At 42.9% G+C, this 26227-nt stretch overlaps 1 protein-coding gene across 1 annotated transcript in view; it reads left to right on the top strand.

The window, feature by feature from the left end:
- LOC118370053 (receptor-type tyrosine-protein phosphatase T) overlaps nucleotides 1-26227 on the top strand; it is a 488900-nt gene that overhangs the window by 253984 nt on the left and 208689 nt on the right. Inside the window, exons 9-10 of the mRNA XM_052498885.1 lie at nucleotides 1539-1835; nucleotides 18280-18389. Of these exons, the coding sequence (XP_052354845.1) occupies nucleotides 1539-1835; nucleotides 18280-18389 (407 nt within the window). The remainder of the gene's footprint in view (nucleotides 1-1538; nucleotides 1836-18279; nucleotides 18390-26227) is intronic.

The raw sequence follows: 26227 nt of genomic DNA, 5'->3' as shown, positions 1-26227 counted from the left end.
GCACAACCAAATGTCAAAATTGCTTACTCTCAAAAGTAAGTTGAGACCCCGATATATGCCTGGGGCCGGCCCTGCTCTATCAGTTCCAGAAATTGGGCTATAGCCCATTGTAAATCTACTGTGAGGCCTTGTTGTGCATGTCTTGCATGCATAAGTCTATTTCAAGGACTTTGTTAGCACGAAAGCCGTCTAGTACTGTGTCTTGTATTTTGAGTTCTGTGCATTATGTAATGCATGAAAAAGTACATTTACCGGTAGTTATTTTGATCGCTGTCTTAGTTTACCACAACTGCAATGCATGGAGCCTGCTGGTCTCCTTTCTTCAGACTCCATCAAAAAGTAAGTAACATTGTATTGGATCACAAAACAATAAGCTGTTGCGTAGTTTATGCATAGTTGCTTCTTTGGATGATGCTATTGATAAGATTCAAGGGGTTTTTAACCCATAAGAGTCTAAGCCCTGTCTAAGCCGGGGGAGGGCGTGTCTACTAAGCTATATGGAAATGTTTTACGGCCATACCAAGGATCATTTTGCTATTTGATTTTGAATTTTAAGACCCCTTGAAGTATCCAAAAAAGAAAAAGTGTATAATATTTTATTAACTTTTTGGGGGGGCCTTACTGCTATTAGACCATACACATTGAATATAGTAGTCCCCCCAAAAAAATGTTTTGAAGGAAGTTTGTTCTGAAGTGTTTATCCTATATCTGAGTGACATAAGAAAGATCAGGAAGCATTTGCGAAATCACGTATCTCTAGCTTAAACTGACAGATGTCTTATTTATTTATTAGGCTGATTAGATTTCCGCAGGAGCGCTGACATCGATTTTAATAGTTTTTAAACAACCAAAAGGTTCAAGTGCTCAGCAGCCAAATGCCATTTGTTTGTGCACTTAGCTTTGGCTTGTCCAGATTAAACGACCAGATTTCATCTTGTAAAATTAGACAAAGCCTTTAAATATCAACTCCCACCCAGACGCACTGAAACAGAACACAAATGGAAAGGCAGACTCGTCTCCCACCATCTTATGTGATTTAGCCATTGTTATTAGCCAATCTAGGGGAATTAGACTGACCTTGAGGCTAAAGAGCTTTGTCATGCTTTCAGGCATGATGTACAGTATCGACTTCACCATGATACTCGCAACATATGGAAGATTCTGCTGTGATAGCCCAACGATCACCCATGTGGGGTTTAGTGGTTAGTGGAGATTTACGGAAGGCAGACAACTTGAACAAAGTGTATGATATATTGTGTCTGTTTCTGATCATCACTGCTAAATAACTAACTCTATAATACATCAATAGCAGTTCAAGTTTTTTTCTTCATGTGACTCAATGCTGCACAACATCGGCTCATCATGTGAAATCCATGTGTTGAACTTGAAGTCTTGAACGTCCTGTTCAATCAGTTACAGGATCCCAAGAATACTAAGACAAATACTAATACCATTACTAAGGCAGTTCCGCTTCGTTTGCCAATGGTTGGATTCACAAACTCTAACCCCTGTTCCTCTCTTTCGCCTTCTCCCTTCAGACCCAGTCAACGGGCCTCAGAATGTCAATGTGGTGGACATCCGGGCCCGCCAGCTCACCCTGCAGTGGGAGACGTTTGGCTATGCCGTGACGCGCTGCCACAGCTACAACCTGACCGTGCAGTACCAGTACGTGTTCAACCAGCAGGAGTTTGCGGCCGAGGAACTGATCCAGACGTCGTCCCACTACACCCTGCGGGGTCTGAGGCCCTTTGTCACCGTCCGCCTTCGCCTGGTCCTTGCCAACCCTGAGGGCAGCAAGGAGAGCGAGGAGATCGTCAAGCAGACGGAGGAGGATGGTGAGTGTCAGTGTTTCTGTCTTTAGAGTGGTATTGTCCTGGTTCCACTGTCTTGTCCTGTTCCTAGTTCAAATACATGCATGGGGTGTACTGTAGACATGCTGCCTGTACACAAAGGGATGGAAATTACACTAGTCGGCTAGCCCAAGGCTAGTACTTTTTTGACCAAGCTAGTTGAACATGTGCCAAACTAGCCCGCCAGGCCACTGAAATTGTATCATATGTCACAGATTGTTGACCCAAATGTTACCTGGGCTAATATTATAAATGGAGGTCTTACTAGCCTGGCTAGCCAGCACCCAAATTCCATCCCTGCACATGCCAAAAATATGGCACTTTTCATTCCAGTAAACTGTCATCCTGTTCTGAGCAAGGCCAAAATGTCAAAATACATGTTTTTGATTTTTAAAACTAGGCTAGATCATGAGATGGCTTAAAATAGCTGCCGTATTAATGTTGTTCAAACCATTTACATGTATTCAAGCAGACAATGCTTTGCAGTAAAGGCACTAGCTTGATAGAACTGCATGCTAATGGAAATATAGTAAGACCTCAATTGTTCCACTAATTAATACCACAATTATGATTGGTTACACTTGTTATAACTGTACAATGAGCACTGATTATAGCCCTGTTATCCAACTATTACAAATCCAATATGACCACAGCATGTATCAATGAGCACAAACGAATACATTGTATGTGTATGACTGGATGTAATGTATAAACTACAACTCAGCAGACCTTGCTATTGTCGATGCACTATGATGTCCTCATTCCATAAAGACTTTGGTATCTTTTCATTTATCATTGAGGGCGCATTATGTTTTTTATTCAAAACAGCCCCAACCTCCAACGGGGTCCCAAACTAGTTGAGAGTAGCAACACTGTGTTCATTTTTTTTTAGCTAATAATATTTCATCTCTGGGTTGTAATTTTTGTTCAGCGGTGGCCTAGGAACAGCGGTGCTGATTGCACTTCTATGGAAATTACTTTAGTTTTATAGAGCTATGCACCGTCTCACAAATATGATTTCAATTTTAAAAGGCCCAATGCAGCCGTTTTTATCTCAATATCAAATCATTTCTGGGTAACAATTAAGTACCTTACTGTAATTATTTCCAATCAAAATGTTCAAAAATTTACAAAAATAGCTTCTTAGCAAAGAGCAATGTCTCAAGCAAGTATTTTGCTAGGACTGTCTGTGAGTGGTCTGAGTGGGGAGGGGAAAAACTGAATACTAGCTGTTACTGGCAGAGATGGTTTAGAACTCTTTCTTATTGGTCTATAAACATATTTACTGCCTGCTGATGTCACCATGCATTCCAAAACTCCATCCCACCAAAACATCCTGATATTTCAGGTGATCTTTTCAAACAGCTCTTACACTAAAAGGGCATTATTCTAATTTCCACAATGTCACAGTATTATTCCAACCTCATAATGTGGAAATATATATACTGAACAAAAACATAAATAGAACAGGTAAAGTGTTTGTCCCATGTTTCAAGAGCTGAAATAAAATATCCCAGAAATTGTACATGTGCACAAAAAGCGTATTTCTCTCAAATTTAGAGCACACATTTGTTTACAAAATTAGTTAGAAAGCATTTTTTTTAAAGATAATCCATCCACCTGACAGGTGTGGCATATCAAGAAGCTGATTAAAAATGATTATCATTACATGTACATTTTTACATTTAAGTCATTTAGCAGACGCTCTTATCCAGAGCGACTTACAAATTGGTGCATTCACCTTATGACATCCAGTGGAACAGCCACTTTACAATAGTGCATCTAAATATTTTAAGGGGGGTGAGAAGGATTACTTTATCCTATCCTAGGTATTCCTTAAAGAGGTGGGGTTTCAGGTGTCTCCGGAAGGTGGTGATTGACTCCGCTGTCCTGGCGTCGTGAGGGAGTTTGTTCCACCATTGGGGAGCCAGAGCAGCGAACAGTTTTGACTGGGCTGAGCGGGAACTGTACTTCCTCAGTGGTAGGGAGGCGAGCAGGCCAGAGGTGGATGAACGCAGTGCCCTTGTTTGGGTGTAGGGCCTGATCAGAGCCTGGAGGTACTGAGGTGCCGTTCCCCTCACAGCTCCGTAGGCAAGCACCATGGTCTTGTAGCGGATGCGAGCTTCAACTGGAAGCCAGTGGAGAGAGCGGAGGAGCAGGGTGACGTGAGAGAACTTGGGAAGGTTGAACACCAGATGGGCTGCGGCGTTCTGGATGAGTTGTAGGGGTTTAATGGCACAGGCAGGGAGCCCAGCCAACAGCGAGTTGCAGTAATCCAGACGGGAGATGACAAGTGCCTGGATTAGGACCTGCGCCGCTTCCTGTGTGAGGCAGGGTCGTACTCTGCGGATGTTGTAGAGCATGAACCTACAGGAACGGGCCACCGCCTTGATGTTAGTCGAGAACGACAGGGTGTTGTCCAGGATCACATTTAAGTCATTTAGCCAAGGTTCTTAGCGCTCTGGGAGGAGGACACAATGGAGTTGTCAACCGTGATGGCGAGATCATGGAACGGGCAGTCCTTCCCCGGGAGGAAGAGCAGCTCCGTCTTGCCGAGGTTCAGCTTGAGGTGGTGATCCGTCATCCACACTGATATGTCTGCCAGACATGCAGAGATGCGATTCGCCACCTGGTCATCAGAAGGGGGAAAGGAGAAGATTAATTGTGTGTCGTCTGCATAGCAATGATAGGAGAGACCATGTGAGGTTATGACAGAGCCAAGTGACTTGGTGTATAGCGAGAATAGGAGAGGGCCTAGAACAGAGCCCTGGGGGACACCAGTGGTGAGAGCGCGTGGTGAGGAGACAGATTCTCGCCACGCCACCTGGTACCTTTCATTACAAAGGTGCACCATGGGGGCAATAAAAGTCCACTCTAAAATATGCCGTTTTGTCACACAACAATGCCACAGATGTCCCAATTTGATGTAGCGTGTAATTGGCATGCTGAGAGCAGGAATGTCCACCAGAGCTATTGGCAGAGAATTTAACGTGCATTGCTCTACCATAAACCGCCTCCAACGGAGTTTTAGAGAATTTGACAGTATGTCCAACTGGCCTCACAACCGCAGACCATATGTAACCATGCCAGCCCAGGACCTCCACATTTGGTTCTTCATCTGAGGGGGTGCTGAGGTGTATTAAAGCCTTTTTTTGCGGGGAAAAACTAATTCTGATTGGCTGAACGGGGCGGTGAGGACCACCCATGGCTGCACCCTTGCCCAGTCATGTGACATTCATAGATGAAGGCCTAATAAATGTCAAATTTCTATTGACTGATTTCCTTATGTGAACTGTAACTCAGTCAAATCTTTTACATTGTTGCATGTTGCGTTTATATTTTTGTTCATTATATAAAACACAGGAAAATCCCGTTCGACTGTACTGGGCCTTTTAAAAGGTTCCTCTTTCCCGTCGCTGATGAAACTGAAGTACACTACATGCACAAAAGTATGTGGGCACACCTTCAAATTTGTGGATTATGCTATTTCAGAAACACCCGCAGATGAGAATGGATCCGGAGGGGATGGCTGCCGTTCTATGGGCTCCTAACCAATTGTACTATTTTGTGTGTTTTTTCACATAATGTTGATGCTACCGTCTCTTTTGGCCCGAAAAGAGCTTCTGGATATCAGAACAGCGATTACTCACCTCAAACTGGATGAAGATATAATAATATAATATTATAAGGATATAATATTGCTCCCAGACAAGGCCCAAATTCCCATCATTCGCATGAAGAAAAGAAGGAAATACAGGGGGCGCAGGTCGGGGTGCTTTGTGAGAATTTGTCAGCGAGTGTGTAACCGGCCTCTACCCTCCGTTATATTGTCCAACGTGCAAATCAATGTAGAATAAACTGGTTGAGCTCCGTTCGAGCTAAACAGTTGGCTGGATTTTCTGTGCAACGGCAGGACAAAACAGCTACGTCCTGTAAGACGAGGGTTGGGAGTCTGTGTCTATTTGTCAATTAAAGCTGGTGCGCAATGTCGGATATGAAGGTAGTCTTGAGGTATTGCCACCACAAACGAACGCTGGCTCTAAGACCACACTCAACAAACTGTATAAGGCCATAAGCAAACAAGAAAATGTTCATCCAGAAGTGGTACTCCTAGTGCCCGGAGACTTTATTGCAGGCAAACTTAAATCCGTTTTACCTCATTTCTACCAGCATGTCAGATGGGAATAAAACTCTAGACCACCTTTACTCCACACACAGATATATGTACAAGATCTCCCTCGCCCTCCATTTGGCAAATCTGATCGTAATTATATCGTACTGATTCCTGCTTACAAGCAAAAACTAAAGCAGAAAATACCAGTGACTTGTTCAATACAGTGGTCAGATAAGGCATCCAATGGCATTAATGTACATGTACATATCCCAACCAGAAGCCATGGATTACAGTTAACATCCGTACCGAGCTAAAGCTACCACTTTCAAGGAGCAGGACACTAATCCGTAAATGTATAAGAAATCTCGCTATGCCCTCAGATGAACCATCAAACAAACAGGCAAAGTATCAATACAGGATTCAGATTGAATCCTACTACACCGGCTCTGACTCTTGTCGGATGTGACAGGGCTTGCAAACTATTACAGACTACAAAGGGAAATCCAGCCGCGAGCTGCCCAGTGACACGAGCCTACCAGATGATCTAAAGGCATTTCCTGCTCGCTTTGAGGCAATCAACAATGAAACATACATGAGAGCACCAGCTGTTCCGGACCACTGTGTGATCACGGTCTCCGTAACCGATGTGAGCAAGACCTTTAACCTCTCTGGGACGCTAGCATCTCACCTGACCAAAAGCCAGGGGAAATGCAGAGAGCCAAATTCAAATAAATTACTATAAAAATCAAACTTTCATTAAATCACACATGCAAGATAGCAAATTAAAGCTTCACTTGTTGTGAATCCAGCCAAAATGTCAGATTTCAAAAAGGCTTTTCGGCGAAAGCAAACGATGCTATTATCTGAGAATAGCACCTCCGTAAACATAGAGAAAACATATTTCAACCCTGCAGAAATGCAGAAATAAAAATATAATTAATGCCTTACCTTTGATGAGCTTCATTTGTTGGCACTCCAATATGTCCCATAAACATCAAAATGTCCATTTATTTGGCGCGTTTGATCCAGAAAAACACCGGTTCCAACTTGCTCAACGTGACTACAAAATATCTCAAAAGTTTCCTGTAAACTTTGCCAAAACATTTCAAACTACTTTTGTAATACAACTTTAGGTATTTTGTACGTAAATAATCGATAAAACTGAAGCTAGCTTTCTGGTCACGCGCCTCTATCTAACAGTACACTTCAAGTGACCCTCATTCAAGATGGCCGTACTTCTTCATAACACAAAGGAATAACCTGAACCAATTTCTAAAGACTGATATCCAGTGGAAGCGATAGGAACTGCAAGAAGGTTCCTTAGAAATCTGGATTCCCAATGAAAACCCATTGAAAAGAGTGACCTCAAAAACAAAAATCTGAATGGTTTGTCCTCTGGGTTTGGCCTGCTAAATAAGTTATGTTATACTCACAGACATATTTCAAACAATTTTAGAAACTGCAGAGTGGTTTCTATCCAAATCTACTAATAATATGCATATCTTATCTTCTGGGGATGATTAGCAGGCAGTTGAATTTGGGCATGCATTTCATCTGGACATGAAAATACTGCCCCCTGTCACCAAAAAGTTAAACAGGTCAACATTCACAAGGCCGCAGGGCAGATGGATTACCAGGACGTGTACTCAGATCATGCTTGGACCAACGGTCAAGTGTCTTCACTGACATTTTCAACCTCTCCCTGGCTGAGTCTGTAATACCTACATGTTTCAAGCAGACCACCATAGTCTCTGTGTCCAAAGAATGACTACCTCCCCAATTGACTACCGCCCCATAGCACTCATGTCGGTAGCCATGAAAGGGTGTGTGCTCCCTATTCACCCACAACTGCGTGGCCAAGCATGGCTCCAACACCATCATTAAGTTTTCTAATGACACAACGGTGGTAGATCTGATCACCGACAATGATAAGGACGTGAGCAAGACAAAGGATATGATCATGTACTACAGGTAAATTGGGGTGGCAGGGTAGCCTAGTGGTTAGAGCGTTGGACTAGTAACCGGAAGGTTGCAAGTTCAAACCCCCGAGCTGACAAGGTACAAATCTGTCATTCTACCCCTGAACAGTTAACCTACTGTTCCTAGGCCATCATTGGAAATAAGAATTTGTTCTTAACTGACTTGCCTGGTTAAATAAAGGTTAAAAAAAAAAATAGGGTCAAACACAGCCCCATTGACGGGGCTGTAGTGGAGCGGGTGGAAAGTTTCAAGTTCCTTGGTATCATTGTTAATGTGATGACATGCTATTTATCAAATAATTAACTATGTTTATACGTGATTAAATTAATCCTGTAACCATGGGAAAGTTTGTTAATGATTTACCGTTTCCCAAATTCACTCAAATAATATCAGAATCAATGTCATAATTCATTCATTTCCTCATCAGTCTCATTCTGAATGTCGCATAATTCGTAAATCTGCACTACCCGTGTCTCACTAATCATTCCGTGCCACACAAAATGAGTTGATTATTTATTTACTAACAAGCCAAATGATAACATAAGATGCACATACACAAACCTTCTTGGTTATTGGTTAGAACTTGGTCCCTAGCGGACCAACACAATATGACACGTGTTACACAAGATGGAGATTTACAGAGAGAGAGAGAGAAAGTACAATAGAGAAATTCAACACTTGGATACATTTGTAAACTATGCTTAGATTCAGCCCTAACACCTTTCCCCCGAACTGCCGCTCTTATGGCTAAATAGTGTAATGCATATATTTATGTGTTGAAGGTCTCCGTTGGGTATCTTTTTGTGGGCTGAGTTCTGCTTAGTGGGAAATATTTGGCAGACGCCTTGTTCTTTCGTCTTCAGGTGTAAGTCTCTGATTGCCCACACGATGTCACAATGTCCTTTCGCTTAGTTGTATGTTTCCTTGCACTCGTTCTGTGAGTGAGCTTCTGAGTAGGCTAATCAGCCATGTCGACGAACCCAGCATGGGTATGAGGGCCGTGTAGACAATCGATGACTTGAAAAGATATGCCAGAGGGTCCTGTTTAAATTCACCTTCCTAGATACAGCACTTAGAAGAACTACTCAACCATGAACCTGATTGTTTTGGGGTCGAGACTAATTGTGGACCTTTGCTGCAGCTCGCGGTCCTCTAGTCAAGTATGTAAATTCTTAACTCACATGTTTTATACCCCAGAGTAGAAAGGGTGTGTCCGTCTTTATGACACACTCTCTGGATTCCGTGGGGCGAAGCTAGTCACAAGGCAATGTATTAGAATTAACTATGATCTCTTATGGACAACTCAAATCACATTCTTATCATCACCAAAACATTATTTTTCATCTGGATATTTTCTAAATCAAAATCAAATCAAATGTATTTATATAGCCCTTCTGACATCAGCTGATATCTCAAAGCAAAAGTCCATTTATTTACTGTTCTGTAGTTTTTGGCTGTAAACTCTTCCTAAGGCATACAGACATTCCGATCTCTCACATTAGAGAACAGAATGGACTTGGGATGCTGCCTTATAATTTACAATGGGCGTGAGGTGATAAACCCACCCATCAATCACTCTTAACCTCTTCCCCTCTGCGGGAGGGAGAGATATCTCTGTAGAACTGTGATCCACTGTAACCTGATCCTCACAGGCCAGTCATGACAGTACCAACAAACTACCATGGCCCAAACACACCAAGAAAGTTGTGAAGAGGGCACAACCACGCCTTTTCCCCCTCAGGAGACTGAAAATATCTTATCCTCAAAATGTTCTACAGCTGCACCATCTAGAGCATCCAGACCAGTTGCATCACCTCCTGGTATGGCAACTGCTCGGCATCCGCCCGTAAAGCGCTTCAGAGTGTACAGCCCAGTACATCACTGGGGCCAGATGTGGAGGTCCTGAGCTGGCTTGCTTACACGTGGTCTGCGGTTGTGAGGCCGGTTAGACATACTGCCAAATTCTCTACGACAACGTTAGAGGCGGCTTATGTAAGATAAATGAACATTTAATTATCTGCCAACAGCTCTGGTGGACTTTCCTGCGGTCAGAATGCCAATGGCACACTCCTTCAAAACTTGAGAAATATGTGGTATCGTGTTGTGTGACAAAACTGCACATTTTAGAGTCCGTTTATTGTCCCCAGCACAAGATGTAATGATCATGCCACACCTGTCAGGTGGATGGATTATCTTGGCAAATGAAAAATGCTCACTAACAAGGATGTAAACAAGTGTGTGCTCACCTTTTGAGAAAAATACACATTTTGTGTGTATGGAACATTTCTGGAATCTTTTATTTCAGCTCATGAAACATGGGACCAACACTTTACATGTTATGTTTATATTTTTGTTCAGCTTATGTTTTGAGATTACGTATAGCTTGTTAGCACTTAGAGCACACCGATTGGTGTCAACCTTGTAAGGCGTTAATTTCACTTTTTATCAGGCATTAAAACAGGAAGAAATTAATCGTAGATAGATCTTGTATATTTCAGAGACCCTAGAGGGTATTTATTTTTTATTTATGCTATTTATGTCCATTGTAGCAAGTCTACAAACAGAAATCAACAATACCTCTGAAAAAAGCATTTGTTTCATAGTTATTTTTTAAGATTGAAATAAAAGCTCTCTCTCTAAAGTAAGATAAATCGCCAGTAAAATCATTGTTTAATCATGACTGTTAAATCTACTCAAGGACATAATTTATTTTCTAATAATATATTATTTAACCATCCAGGGTACACTCAAAGACTATGTCAAATGTGGAACAACATATATTGAGAGCTCTCCTCCCTCTTCTGTTTTTGAATAATTAGAGCTGACAAAGATTTCTAACATGTAAAAATGTCTCTTTGGTGGAATCACCATGGTTATTTGGTTTGGGTGTTGGGTTGGGATGCTGACTGGACATGACAAATATCTTTCAGCCAAGTACATTCGATGTATCGTTGACAACACAATACTAAACCCTGGCGTCGCTGCTGTCTAATCTGGTTATAAATGGAACATTACTAAACAAACTAGTAAGCACTGTATTGCATGAATAATCCTATATTGATCTAATACTAGGATCAACGATAAATGCCTTGATCATTGTCGACAACAATAGACCAAAAAAACATTACAGTAAAATACATTTGGCAAAGTGTACATGTGTGATCTAAAGTCAATGGAAACAATTAGTATGAACTGGGTGACTCAAATCTTACCACTAAACTCCCAAATCTAATATGCTTCTTGTTAGCAGGGAGTTTAAGATAATGAGATTCACTGTTCTTTCTACCTTAAAGCTTGGCAATGTCCAAAAATAGTCCAGTTCCCCTTCCCCTATCACTCCATCCCTCTATCCCTCAATCTGCCCTGTTGATGGAGCTAATGCCAACACTGTTCAAGAACAGCTGTAACATCTGCTTCCAACTCACACTCTCAAACACGTAGATCCCATGAACGCAGCTCACTTTCCAGCTCACACTCTCAAACACGTAGACGCCCTGAACGCAGCTCACTTTCCAGCTCACACTCTCAAACACGCAGATCCCCTGAACGCAGCTCACTCTCCAGCTCACACTCTCAAACACACAGATCCCTGAACACAACTCACTTTCCAGCTCACACTCTCAAACACACAGATCCCTGAACGCGACTCACTTTCCAGCTCACACTCTCAAACACGTAGATCCCCTGAACGCAGCTCACTTTCCAGCTCACACTCTCAAACACGTAGATCCCATGTACGCAGCTCACTTTCCAGCTCACACTCTCAAACACACAGATCCCCTGAACGCAGCTCACTCTCCAGATCCCAATAACCTGAATTCTGATCACCTGTTCACACACCTGTATGTCATTATCACACACTATTTAGTTCACTTCTTTGCACACTATCATTGTGAGGTATTGTTGGTTCTGTGACACACCTTTCAGAGCAGTTATCTACCTATTGCCTGATCGTTCCTAGACTTTTCCCTGCCTGTACTGTTGCCTTTATGGACTCCCGGTGTATGACCTTCTGCTTGCCCCTGGACCCAGCTACCTGCCTCCTCTGGTGGTCCTTTACAATAAACAGCTGCTGCGCCCTGCACTTGAAACCAGCTCTCTGTTTCCCATTGTGTACATTACACCAGCCACATTCTTCTCGTCTGCCATGCCAATTATTAAGGTAGTGTGAAGTTGGACTAAATGGCCTTTTAACAAAGGTATTATCAGGACTTTCGCCCAGTCATCAGACTGCATAAATTAATATAAAATCAAAGAGTCAGGGTTGAGCACTGAGGATGTTTCCCTTGACCTCAGCTGCTCACTCCATTAGTCCTGGGGTTAAGCCACCAGCGCTGTCTTCCCACTTCCCCCATTTAGATGAGTTAATACTTGAAATGTAATTGTAACATTGTTTATATCAAAACAAATGTATTTATCACATACAAGTGTCCAGCAGATGTTATTGCGGATGTAGTGAAATGCTTGTGCTTCTAGCTCCGACAGTGCAGTAATATCTAAGAAGTGATATCTAACAGTTTCACAACATATACCTAAAATACATGTAAATCTAAGTAAGGAATGCATTAAGAATATACATATTTAGTACCGTTCAAAAATGTGGGGTCACTTAGAAATGTCCTTGTTTTCCATGAAAATATACATGAATTGAGTTACAAAATGAATAGGAAATATAGTCAAGACATTGACAAGTTTAGGAATAATGATATTTAATTTAAATAATAATTGTATCCTTCAAACCATGCTTTAGTCAAAGAATCCTCAGTTTGCAGCAATTACAGCCTTGTCGACCTTTGGCATTCTAGTTGTCATTTTGTTTAGGTAATCAAAGATTTCATCCCATGTTTGCTGAAACACCTCCCACAAGTTGTATTGGCTTGATGGGCACTTCTTACGTACCATACGGTCAAGCTGCTCCCACAACAGCTCAAGAGGGTTGAGATGACTGTGCTGGCCACCCAATTATAGACAGAATACCAGCTGACTGCTTCTTCCCTAAATAGTTCTTGCATAGTTTGGAGCTGTGCTTTTGATCATTGTCCTGTTGAAGGAGGAAATTGTCTCCAATTAAGCGCTGTCCACAGAGTATGGAATGGCGTTGCAAAATGGAGTGATAGCCTTCCTTCTTCAAGATCCCCTTTACCCTGTACAAATCACTTTACCACCACCAAAGCACTCCCAGACCATCATATTGCCTCCAACATGCTTGACAGATGGCGTCAAGCACTCCTCCAGCATATTTTTTTTTCTGCGTCTCACAAATGTTCTTCTTGTGATCCGAACACCTGACAATTTGATATGTCTGTCCATAACACTTTTTTTCAATCTTCCTCTGTCCAGTGTCTGTGTTCTTTTACCCATCTTAATATTTTCTTTTGGGCTTTTTCTTTGCAACTCTGCCTAGAAGGCCAGCATCCCGGAGTCGCCTCTTCACTGTTGAAGTTGAGACTGGTGTTTTGCGGGTACTATTTAATGAAGCTGCCAGTTGAGGACTTGCGAGGCGTCTGTTTCTCAAACTAGACACTCTAATGTACTTGTCCTCTTGCTCAGTTGTGCACCGGGGCCTCCCATTCCTCTTTCTATTCTGGTTAGAGCCTGTTTTCTCTGTTCTGTGAAGGGAGTAATACACAGCATTGTATGAGATCTTCAGTTTCTTGGCAGTTTTTTGCATGGAATAGACTTCATTTCTCAAAACAAGAATAGACTGACGTGTTTCAGAAGAAAGTCCATTTGGCCATTTTGAGCCTGTAATCATTGCGACTCATTCCGACTCATTGCGAGCTCACAGAACAGGGCTCCGGGCAGCCGAGCGGAAATGGAGGAAAACTCGCCTCCCTGCGGACCTGGCATCCTTTCGCTCCCTCCTCTCTACATTTTCCTCCTCTGTCTCTGCTGCTAAAGCCACTTTCTACCACTCTAAATTCCAAGCATCTGCCTCTAACCCTAGGAAGCTCTTTGCCACCTTCTCCTCCCTCCTGAATCCTCCTCCCCCTCCCCCCTCCTCCCTCTCTGCAGATGACTTCGTCAACCATTTTGAAAAGAAGGTCGACGACATCCGATCCTCGTTTGCTAAGTCAAACGACACCGCTGGTTCTGCTCACACTGCCCTACCCGGTGCTCTGACCTCTTTCTCCCCTCTCTCTCCAGATGAAATCTCGCGTCTTGTGACGGCCGGCCGCCCAACAACCTGCCCGCTCGACCCTATCCCCTCCTCTCTTCTCCAGACTATTTCCGGAGACCTTCTCCCTTACCTCACCTCGCTCATCAACTCATCCCTGACCGCTGGCTACGTCCCTTCCGTCTTCAAGAGAGCGAGAGTTGCACCCTTCTGAAAAAACCTACACTCGATCCCTCCGATGTCAACAACTACAGACCAGTATCCCTTCTTTCTTTTCTCTCCAAAACTCTTGAACGTGCCGTCCTTGGCCAGCTCTCCCGCTATCTCTCTCAGAATGACCTTCTTGATCCAAATCAGTCAGGTTTCAAGACTAGTCATTCAACTGAGACTGCTCTTCTCTGTATCACGGAGGCGCTCCGCACTGCTAAAGCTAACTCTCTCTCCTCTGCTCTCATCCTTCTAGACCTATCGGCTGCCTTCGATACTGTGAACCATCAGATCCTCCTCTCCACCCTCTCCGAGTTGGGCATCTCCGGCGCGGCCCACGCTTGGATTGCGTCCTACCTGACAGGTCGCTCCTACCAGGTGGCGTGGCGAGAATCTGTCTCCTCTCCATGCGCTCTCACCGCTGGTGTCCCCAGGGCTCTGTTCTAGGCCCTCTCCTATTCTCGCTATACACCAAGTCACTTGGCTCTGTCATAACCTCACATGGTCTCTCCTATCATTGCTAAGCAGACGACACACAATTAATCTTCTCCTTTCCTCCTTCTGATGACCAGGTGATGAATCGCATCTCTGCATGTCTGGCAGACATATCAGTGTGGATGACGGATCACCACCTCAAGCTGAACCTCGGCAAGACGGAGCTGCTCTTCCTCCCGGGGAAGGACTGCCCGTTCCATGATCTCGCCATCACGGTTGACAACTCCATTGTGTCCTCCTCCCAGAGCGCTAAGAACCTTGGCGTGATCCTGGACAACACCCTGTCGTTCTCAACTAACATCAAGGCGGTGGCCCGTTCCTGTAGGTTCATGCTCTACAACATCCGCAGAGTACGACCCTGCCTCACACAGGAAGCGGCGCAGGTCCTAATCCAGGCACTTGTCATTTCCCGTCTGGATTACTGCAACTCGCTGTTGGCTGGGCTCCCAGCCTGTGCCATTAAACCCCTACAACTCATCCAGAACGCCGCAGCCCGTCTGGTGTTCAACCTTCCCAAGTTCTCTCACGTCACCCCGCTCCTCCGCTCTCTCCACTGGCTTCCAGTTGAAGCTCGCATCCGCTACAAGACCATGGTGCTTGCTTACGGAGCTGTGAGGGGAACGGCACCTCAGTACCTCCAGGCTCTGATCAGGCCCTACACCCAAACAAGGGCACTGCGTTCATCCACCTCTGGCCTGCTCGCCTCCCTACCACTGAGGAAGTACAGTTCCCGCTCAGCCCAGTCAAAACTGTTCGCTGCTCTGGCTCCCCAATGGTGGGACACACTCCCTCACGACGCCAGGACAGCGGAGTCAATCATCACCTTCCGGAGACACCTGAAACCCCACCTCTTTAAGGAATACCTAGGATAGGATAAAGTAATCCTTCTCACCCCCCTTAAAAGATTTAGATGCACTATTGTAAAGTGGCTGTTCCACTGGATGTCATAAGGTGAATGCACCAATTTGTAAGTCGCTCTGGATAAGAGCGTCTGCTAAATGACTTAAATGTAATGTAAATGTAATCGAACCCACAAATGTTGATGCTCCAGATACTCAACTGGTCTAAAGAAGGACAGTTTTATTGCTTCTTTAATCAGCACAACAGTTTTCAGCTGTGCTAACATAATTGCAAATGAGTTCTCTAATGATCAGTTAGCCTTTTAAAATGATAAACTTGTATTTAGCTAACACAACGTGCCATTGGAACACAGGAGTGATGGTTGCTGATAAATGGGCCTCTGTACGCCTATGTAGATATTCCATAAAAAATCAGCCATTTCCAGCTACAATAGTAGTGTACAACATTAACAATGTCTACACTGTATTTCTGATCAATTTGATGTCATTTTAATGGACAAAAAATGTGCTTTTTTCTTTCAAAAACAAGTGACCCCAAACTTTTGAACGGTTGTGTATTGCAGAGCGGCATTGAACTAAGATAGTGGCATGGTATAGAGTACAGTTTACACATATGAGATGATTAATGCAAGATACGGATACATTATTAAAGTGGCTGGTGTTTCATTTCCTTAAAGTCGCCAGTGATTCCTAATCGATGTCTATAGGCAGCAGCCTCTGATGTCCCGGAGATGGCTGTTTAACAGTCAGTGGTGTAGTATTGAAGATAATACAGTATGTACGTACATATGAAATAGGTGATGCCTATATGTAAGCACAATTTAAATTTGACCATGATACCGTAGAATAGTGTGGAGTGCAGTTCATACATACAGTATGAGATGAGTAATGCTAGATTTGGAACATTATTAAAGTGGCTAGTGATCCATTTCTAAAAGTGGCCAGTGACTCCTAATCTATGTCTGTAAGCAGCCGCCTCTGATGTGCTAATGATGGCTGTTTAGCAGTTTGATGGCCTTCAGCTAGAAGCTGTTTTTCAGTCTCTCGGTCCCAGCTTTGATGGACATGTACTGACCTCGCCTTCTGGATGACAGTGGGGTGAACAGGCAGTAGCTCGGATGGTTGATGTCCTTGATGATCTTTTTGGCCTTCCTTCCGGTGCTGTAGGTTTCCAGGGGGGCGGGAAGTTTGCCCCAAGTATTGCGTTGGGCAGACCGCACCACCCTCTGGAAAGCGTTGCGGTTGTGGGCAGCGGTGCAGTTGCCGTACCAGGCGGTGACACAGCTTGACAGGATGCTCTCAATTGTGTTTCCTACCTTCACCACCTGGGTGCGACCCGTCAGGAAGTCCAGGGCCCAATTGCACAGGGCGGGGTTCAGACCCGGGGCCCCGAGCGTAATGATGAGCTTGGAGGATACTACGGTGTTGAATGCTGAGCTATAGGCATTGAACAGCATTCTTACATAGGTATCTGCATTATGCCTCTTGTCCAGATGAGACAGCGCAGTATGCAGTTGGATGGCGATTGCATAATCTGTTGATCTATTGGAGCGTTAGGCAAATTGAAGTGGGTCTAGGGTGGCAGGTAAGGTGGAGGTGATGTGATCCTTGACTAGTCTCTCAAAACACTTCATGATGATCGAGGTGAGTGCTATGTGGCGATAGTCATTTAGTTCAGTTACCTTTGCTTTCCTAGGTCAAATCAAAGTTTATTTGTCACGTGCGCTGAATACAACAGGTACAGTGAAATGTTTACGAACAGGTACAGGGACAATGGTGGCCATCTTGAAGCATGTGGGGACAACAGACGGGGATAGGGAGAGATTGAATATATCTGTGAACACTGCCAGCTGGTCTGTGCATGCTCTGAGAATGCGGCTAGGAATACCATCTGGGCCGGCAGCCTTTTGTGGGTTAACACGCTATAATCGCTTAATCATGTCGGCCACGGAAAAGGAGAGCCCACAGTCCTTGATATCGGGCTGCGTTGGTGGCACTGTATTATCTTCAAAGCGAGCGAAGAAGGTGTTCAGTCTGTCTGGAAGCAAGACGTCAGTGTCTGCGACGTGGCTGCTTTTCCTTTTATATTCAGTGATTGTCTATAGACCCTGCCACATACGTCTCGTGTCTGAGCCATTGAACTGGGACTCAACTTTATCCCTATACTGACGTTTAGCCTGCTTGATTGCTTTGCAGAGGGAATAAATACACTTAGTATTCTTCCATATTCCCAGTCTTCTTGTCCTGGTTAAATGTGGTGTTTCACGCTTTCAATATGGCACGAATGCTCCCATCTATCCACGGTTTCTGGTTGGGGTAGGTTTTAATAGTCACAGTGGGTACAACATCTCCTGTGCACTTCCTGATAAACCCATTCACTGTATCGGTATATGTGTCGATATATTTATAATATGTACAGTTATCATAAGTTTGAGAAGGAACAAAGTGTTGATATTTTATTATGATGATTTTGAGTGTGCCGTTGTGTGCTGTCTGAGATACAACGTTGTTGAATGGTTCAATTGTTCTCAATCAGACCGTGGCGTTGTGATACTGCCTAATCAATGTGTGTGTGTGTGTTCTTTAGTGCTCAAACCTGCTTGCCTGCTTTGCTTGAACATGCCGTCACTCCTTTGTGTCTTTACATTTCTCCAGTTCCCGGCTCCGTTCCAATGGAGTCCACCCAGACCGGACCATACGAGGAGAAGATCTTCATGCAGTGGAAGGCACCTAACGAGACCAATGGTGTCATCACGCTATACGAGGTGAGTGACATCAACACAGTCACCCGTGTTATCATGGCAGCTGCTAACAGAGTTATTTTCTCAGTTCCTCAGCACACAAACATTGTGCCTCACCACCTGGATTCGGTCTTATGTAGCAACATTTGAAAAGTTTTTTTTTACATAGGATAAAATGAACGACTCAGAGCTACAAAATGGTACATCAGACACTGCATTTGAGAATGGGAAATGGGAAAGTAATTCTGCTTTGAAAGTTGATCAACTTGTAAACTCACTTTTGAGAATATGGTCTTTGAATGTTTTGGTATCTAGTGAAGAGCTCTTCTTTGTCTACACCCATTCAGCATCGTTCACACCCTCTTAAGCTTTAGCCCTGCTCTCGGGGCGCACACCTGACGCTCTGGCCGATGATTTGTTTACCTCTGGATAACATGAAAACAGCCTAACCAGCTCTGTTGGCAAACATTTCAGTACTCTTTTTTGTAGACGTTTACTGATACTGGCCATATTCAATGGGTGTTGTACACACGTCATGTAACATTAGCTAACCAGCTAATGTTAGCTAGTTAAACAACAATGAACAAACTGCCAATGATGCCACCACAGTGCTGGGAGCTAACCAACCAGATTCAATGTCAGCTAGCTAACATTAGGCTCTAATTAGAATTGCAAACTCTGTTCTGGGTCCTGGAATACGAATAATAACGTCAGCTAGGGAGCCAGCCAGCTAACATTAGCTAGCTAGCTAAGAGTACACTTTAGCTTGAAAGGAATGCCTTTCTGTCAAAATAGAAATGTGTAATATCTGAAAATGTAACTAGCTATCTTACCTGTATAGATTATCATGTATGATGGACGCATGTCCCTGTCAGGAATGCCATGCCACGGTTGCTCCATCTCTTTAGCTATCATACTCTAATTCCACTGATTTCAAAAAGATTAGAAGTTTACATTTAAATTTACATTTAAGTCATTTAACAGACGCTCTTATCCAGAGCGACTTACAAATTGGTGCATACACCTTATGACATCAAAAGTGTACCTATGATGAAAATTACAGTCCTCTCTCATCTTTTTAAATTGGAGAACTTGCACAATTGGTTGCGGACACAGGATAGTATTTCAATGAGATACTTAATTTTAACCAGTGGAGAAAGTGAAATGCTTTATTGAAAGAAGTTCATTATCCAGGTGTTATAAATACATAAATGCATTATAATTATGATAATTGTAATATTTTAAATACAAGTTCAATCTGTACTTCAGTGCACATATGGTGTGCATTATAAAACAAGAAGAAAGACGAGGTGGGGAGAGACGTGTATAAGACAGAAAGGGAAAGAGGTGAGTACAGTGGCAGACAGCATATGAATCATGAATTACAGTGCTACCCTAATATTCTCTCAGTTCATCACAATTGAGGTTTCTCCTAACCAGCCTTGGGCCCCCAGTTGGCCTGAAGGTTATCTTAAGAGTGGGTGAGGTGGCGATGATGGGACTAGCTTCCTCTCTCACTTCAAAACATACCTGCAGACGAGAGACAGATGGATAGAGAGAGATTATGAATAACCTTTGACTGTGTCCGAATAAAAAAAACAGTCATTATAATCATCAGGAGGTCAAATGTAAAACTGACCTTGGATCATTAACTCTGGGACTACTACATCTCTGTCTGTATTTCAATGCAAAACATATCTTTAATAATACTTCCTAATAATTCATATTTAATAATACTACATCTCACATCTGATCATGCTGTGCCCTCTGTGTCAGCCAGATCAGATGGGGGAGGGGTTCACCAAAACAGCTGATATAACCTAGAGGATTTAGGGAGAAGGGGGAGAAGGGGGAGAGGGATGAAGTGATGGAGAGAGACTGTTATTGTGTGTGTGTGGTCTCACTTGGTGTCCACACTAAGTGGCTACAGAGTACTTTATGCTGAAAAACAGACACATGAGGACAAACAATAGAAGATACTGTATGTGACATTTTCGACCCCTTGGTCAGCTCGCTCTCTGAAAGTGAAGAAAACAGCTTATTTTTTATAGATATGGAAACAGTAACGGAGATATGACCGTTCAATCTAAAGCAGCAGAGCTCGGTGTGAAAACCCACCTCCTATCACAGACCAGATTTGCCCTAATGACCAAGGGGTAGCTTGCTACTCAATGTAATAAAGTAATTACTTTTCAAATAAGTAAGCTACGCTGTCCTTACGAACCACATAGCATATCATTACAGAAGTATGTACCTGTTAGCTAGCTACCTAACGTTAGTAGTTATACATCAAACTTGACAGTATATTAACTATAGGCTATCTAACTACCCAACGTTAATTGACTTGATTATTCTTAGCTTAGCTAAATGGTATAGTTATTGTGCTTTCTCAATGGACATTCAGGTGCTTCGTAAATTTGTTCTAGCTAGCTACAGGCTTAAAAACGGCTTAAGAATGTTGGCTAAACTGGAACACTAGTGCGAGACCATAGCAAATTAATGGAATCGAACGTTCGCAGAGCCTGTTTTGACTGGAGTGATGCTCCATGAAAAATGTATCCCTTTTTATTTATCTGTTCATCGGACAAAACTGAAAAAAAACAACTTGTGTAGAAAGTAAACATCCGCACCTCGATGGTGTCAACTGTGCTTAGGTCTGCGTAATGAAAAAATAGGGAACAAATAAAAACTCCTGACTATTTCTGGTCTAGCGATCGATGACAAATAAGTTTGTTGCCCAGACTTACACAATTATAAAATATTAAAATGGTGCCCGTGTAACAGTTTTGCTTCCATCCGTCTCCTCTTTTCCTCTACCGAGGCTCGAACCAGGGACCCTCTGCACACATAGACATCGTTACACATCGCTCCACGAAAGCCGCGGCCCTTGAAGAGTAAGGGGAACAACTACTTCAAGGTCTCAGAACGAGTGACGTCCCCGATTGAAACGCTAATAGCGGGCACCCTGCTAACTAGCTAGCCATTTCACACTGGTTACACCAGACTTGAAAAAAAATCTAAATATACATATTGTGAGGTATTTGGCAAAATAGACAGCCTATATTTCCCCCATAGGAAACAATGGGAAAACCACAGAGTTCCAATATTATTTATGTAAATGTTTTAACTATAAAACAACATGAGCAGATCTCATTGCCAACAATAGCGAAGCAGGCATTGTGACATTGAACAATAAGCTGGGAATAGAACATTCAGAAGGCGAGTGCTCAATAGGAACTGGCAGGGTGAAAATGCACTAAAATAAGGCCAGTTATTTCAAAACAACGACAAGCAGCTGGGAAATATGGTCATATTATGAAACTGGGCTCCACGGCGGATGCAATGAACTAGTCTTTATCAGAAAATAACATTGTTAAAAATGTAATGTGTCCAGCCTACTATCTACACGGATCTCGTCTGAGTGTACCAGAGCGCAGAATAAATACTTTACGAGCACTCAACACCGATTGAATATGTCTGGTATCAGTAAATGTTAGGAAAAAAACGTAATTAAATTGTTTCCAGCAGCACATCTACAGTCACCACTCTGGTTAACATGAAAACTGCCTTACCAGCTCTGCTAGGGCGAGTAAAATGGTAAGAGTGGTCTCATTTGTGTCTGGTAGTCAACGTTAGTTTGGGTATTCGACTACCGTTGTAAGGTCAGAACAGTCAAATCAACCCTACTCTTCGGCCCAAATGTCCAGTGTGCCCTCCGAGAGCAAAACGGTCTGAATGTAGAAACACCTACTTCCAGACACAAATGAGACCACTCTTACCATTTTACTCGCCCTAGAAGAGCTGGTAAGGCAGTTTTCATGTTAACCAGAGTGGTGACTGTAAATGTGCTGCTGGAAACAATTTAATCAAATTCTCTGGTAATGCCAAAAGGGATACTATCAAATGCTTCTCAAAGATGCCCTTTAGTGATAAAACTAGCAATAACTAGCACTAACAGAAGAAATGGCTGAGAATTAAATGACGTGCCATAGAATGCTGCTGCCGCAGTATAACTTTAAAGAAGGAACCACTGTATATGGCAGACCAATCCGAACTCATCTCCCGGCATGTCCAACCCACTCATTATTTCAGCCAATCATGGATAGTGGGAAGGTTGCTCACTTTTTCTGTGGCTTAATTAACAAGGCTCGTTATTTAACAGTTTTATTCGTATTTACAGAAGACATAAAACATTGTATTATGCACATGAAAGTTCACATGTTCGAGAAGGCATTTCTGCCCCAAAACGCATTTTGATTTTAAAAAAAGAATTAAGTTCCAACGGCTGTCCTCTGAAGTCGTAACTTGTGACATACACCTTGTTTCCTGAATCGGGTCACAAATACGCTCACAATTCTATCCTCACCCCCCACGACACTATAGGTTTTACTCATATTTCACACAACATGTCTTACTCATATTTGCCAGCTCTCAATTCAATTCATGAATTTCACAAATTCACAACTAAGTGTAACAAGGGTATTTATAGTCCCACTTTATCTGCAGCATTACCACCCTGCATTAAACTGCTGGGTTACATCTGAAGCAGGGTCGGTCCTGGATTGTAGACCATACTGCTGGAAGTGGTGTTGGAGGGCCAGAAGATGGCACTTGCCTCTGGTCTAAGGAGATCCCAATTCCACAGGGATGTAGGATGCCGTCCTTAGGATTGGATGTTAACACTAGAAGCACATGGCATCGAGGGAACCACCTTTGAGCCAGTGACGATTATTTTGGACATCAACATTCTAATAAATATATTTCATATATTTTTTTTAATTAAACAATTCTTATTTACAATGACAGGCTAGGAACAGTGGGTTAACTGCCCTGTTCAGGGGCATAATGACATATTTTTACCTTGTCAGCTCAGGGGTTTGATCTAGCAAACTTTCGGTTACTGGTCCAATACTAACCACTAGGCTACCTGCCACCCCCATATATGCTATCTCAACACGTAATCATTTGGTTGTGTTTATGAAGGTCTTAAGTAGCATTAGAATAGAAAAGAAAATGTATTTCAAAGAACAAAATATAATTTTAATTAGTTAATGTAACTGGGCTATACACAGTCACAGCTACCAAAGGTTTTACAGCACCTACTCATTCAGGGGTTTTTCTTTATTTGACTGTTTTCTACATTGTAGAACAATAGTGAAGACATCAAAACTATCAAATAACACATGGAATCATGTAGTCAAATCAAATCAAAATATATTTTATATCGGAGATTCTTCAAATAGCCACCCTTTGCCTTGACAGCTTTGCACACTCTAAAATTTTAAAAGTTTGTTTTGAGTCAACTCTCAGCTCTCCTGTTGTTAAACAGATTTCCTGATTCTCTGTGGTCAATAAAATCCATTAGGTAGGTGTGTTAACCCCGTTGTCCTGGACAAATTCTCATCCATTTCCATCATTTCCACCTAATCATCCCCCTTAAATTCTAATTGACATACTGTATATCACCCCCACCTCTCCACCATGCTAGCTGATGTGTGGTGAGTGTTCTGGCACAAACATGGTGGTTGTGCATCACCCAAGGTGGTGCTATACATTGGTTTCCCTCCTTTACTTAAAGAGTTTTTTAACGCCTAGGAGAAAAAGCGTTATATAAATCCAATCAATAATTATTAATCTGGCAGTTATTAAGACTCCAAAATGGTAGACTTGTAAATCTTGTGGTCTAGCCAGAGTTACTTTCTGACAGAGATGAGCGGTAGATAATTGGTTTGCAGATTTGCGTGTATTTTCCCCTGGACCACAGTGCTGTAACTGTAGCTAGGCCTTGAGAAGGTTTTAAGTATATGCAGGGAAAAGCTTAGGGATCGAAGCACTATAAAGGCTTTAGGTTGAGTGGAGTCATTCCTGAACCGTTGTTTTGAAAGGTAGACTGTATTCACCTTGAAGTAGACTGCAGTCCATGGACAGTCCATGGACAGTCCATGCGAATGAGGTATTGATCTGCCGTTACATTTTTTTTTTCCTTTATGAGATCTGAAAATTAAATGAACATGGTGGTCCCTTTTAAATGCACGTTTGTGTGGGTGAAGCGGCGAAGGACAAAACAAAAGGCCCGTTCTACCTTTTATTCAGTGGGTCTGAATCTGGGGTCGACTTTCAATTTTACAGGTAGCTTTTGTTACCGAGCCGACATCATTAATATGAAATGAGTCTCTCGCCATCTCATCCATAACAGGATTGATAGAATTTGTTAAACACATTGAGTCTGGTACAATGCGTTCCCATTTGCTGTAATTGCCTATAATTACCCCTATTGATTGGATTAAAAGCCTCCGACGGCATCATCTGGGAGATCTGAGGATCCAGAAGAGTCTTCACTCGCTTTCAGGCCTTGGGCAAATTAGACTAGGGACAATATCCTCGAAAATGGGAGAATAGAGAAGGCAGTGAGGGGCGGGGGAGGATGTTGATAGGTGGGCGAGGGGCGGAGGGCGCAGGTGAGGAACCCTTTGGTGATGGTAAACACACTAATATGCATAGAGATGTGACACTGTTCAGAGAGGCCTGTACTGTAGCAGTCTAGTATGAACCTACAGACAGGCTTCACACGATTCCACAACGGTCACGACAACCCAAAGTTCTTAAAGGTTACTGTCACAGGCAACGGTAAGTCGCTCTGGATAAGAGCGTCTGCTAAATGACTTAAATGTAAATGTAAATGTATACTAAACTGGGCACAAAACAAAAGACTACTCATGGAAGTCCACAACGGTTGGATATTGACATTGATAAAGATGTGAAAAGTACTCAAGACTCACCGACACTGCTCCTGTAAGCCCACAGCCCTCTAATATTAACAGAAAATAAAGACTAATGAAGGGAGGTTTACAGACCTGACACTGATTGTGCCCTTGTCAGCCCCTTACTAATTGATTAATAAAACACACGTCGCTATATCAATCTCCAGCAGTATTATCCCCCCTCCTTCAAATCACATTTTATTTATCACATGCGCCGAATACAACAGGTTAACCAACAATGCGGTTTTAAGAAAAAAAGAGTTAAGAAAATATTTACTAAATAAATAAAAAAGAGCAACAATAAAATGACAATAACGAGGCTATATACAAGGGGTACCGGTACCGAGTCAATGTGCAGGGCTACAGGTTAGTCGAGGTAATTGAGGTAATATGGACATATAGGTAGGGGTAAAGTGACTATGCATGCTGTAGATGATAAACAGTGAGTAGCAGCAGTGTAAAAGAGTGTGTGTAGGGGGGTCAATGCAAATAATCCAGGGAGCATTTGATTAGCTGTTCAACAGACCCTGCTGGTCATCGATTAACATTTGAACATCTTGGCCATGTTCTGTTATAATCTGCACCCGGCACAGCCAGAAGAGGACTGGCCACTCCTCATAGCCTGGTTCCTCTCTAGGTTTCATCCTAGGTTCCGGCCTTTCTAGGGAGTTTTTCCTAGCCACTATGCTTCTACACCTGCATTGCTTGCGGGGGCTTGGGGGTAGAAGCTGTTAAGAAGCCTTTTGGACCTAGAGCTCCGGTACGACTTGCCGTGCGCTAGCAGAGAGAACCGTCTGTGACTAGCGTGGCTGGAGTCTTTGTGAATTGTAAGGGCCTTTCTCTGAAACCTGGATGCAGGAAGTTTTGCCTCAGTGATTTACTGGGTCGTACGCATTACGCTCTGTAGCGCCTTACGGTTGGAGGCAAAGCAGTTGTCATAACAGGTGGTGATGCAACCAGTCAGCATACTGTAGACCTTTTTAAGGATCTGAGGACGCATGCCAAATATTTTCAGTCTCCTTTAGTTTTTGTTTGTAAGCAGGAATCAGGAGGAGAGAATTATGGTCAGATTTGCGAAATGGAAGGCGAGGGAGAGCTTTG

Source organism: Oncorhynchus keta, chromosome 37 (assembly GCF_023373465.1).
Source record: "Oncorhynchus keta strain PuntledgeMale-10-30-2019 chromosome 37, Oket_V2, whole genome shotgun sequence".
In the NCBI taxonomy this organism is placed as follows: Eukaryota; Metazoa; Chordata; class Actinopteri; order Salmoniformes; family Salmonidae; genus Oncorhynchus; species Oncorhynchus keta.
The sequence above is the reverse complement of the archived record's forward strand: the minus strand, read 5'-3'. Positions and strand labels throughout refer to the sequence as shown.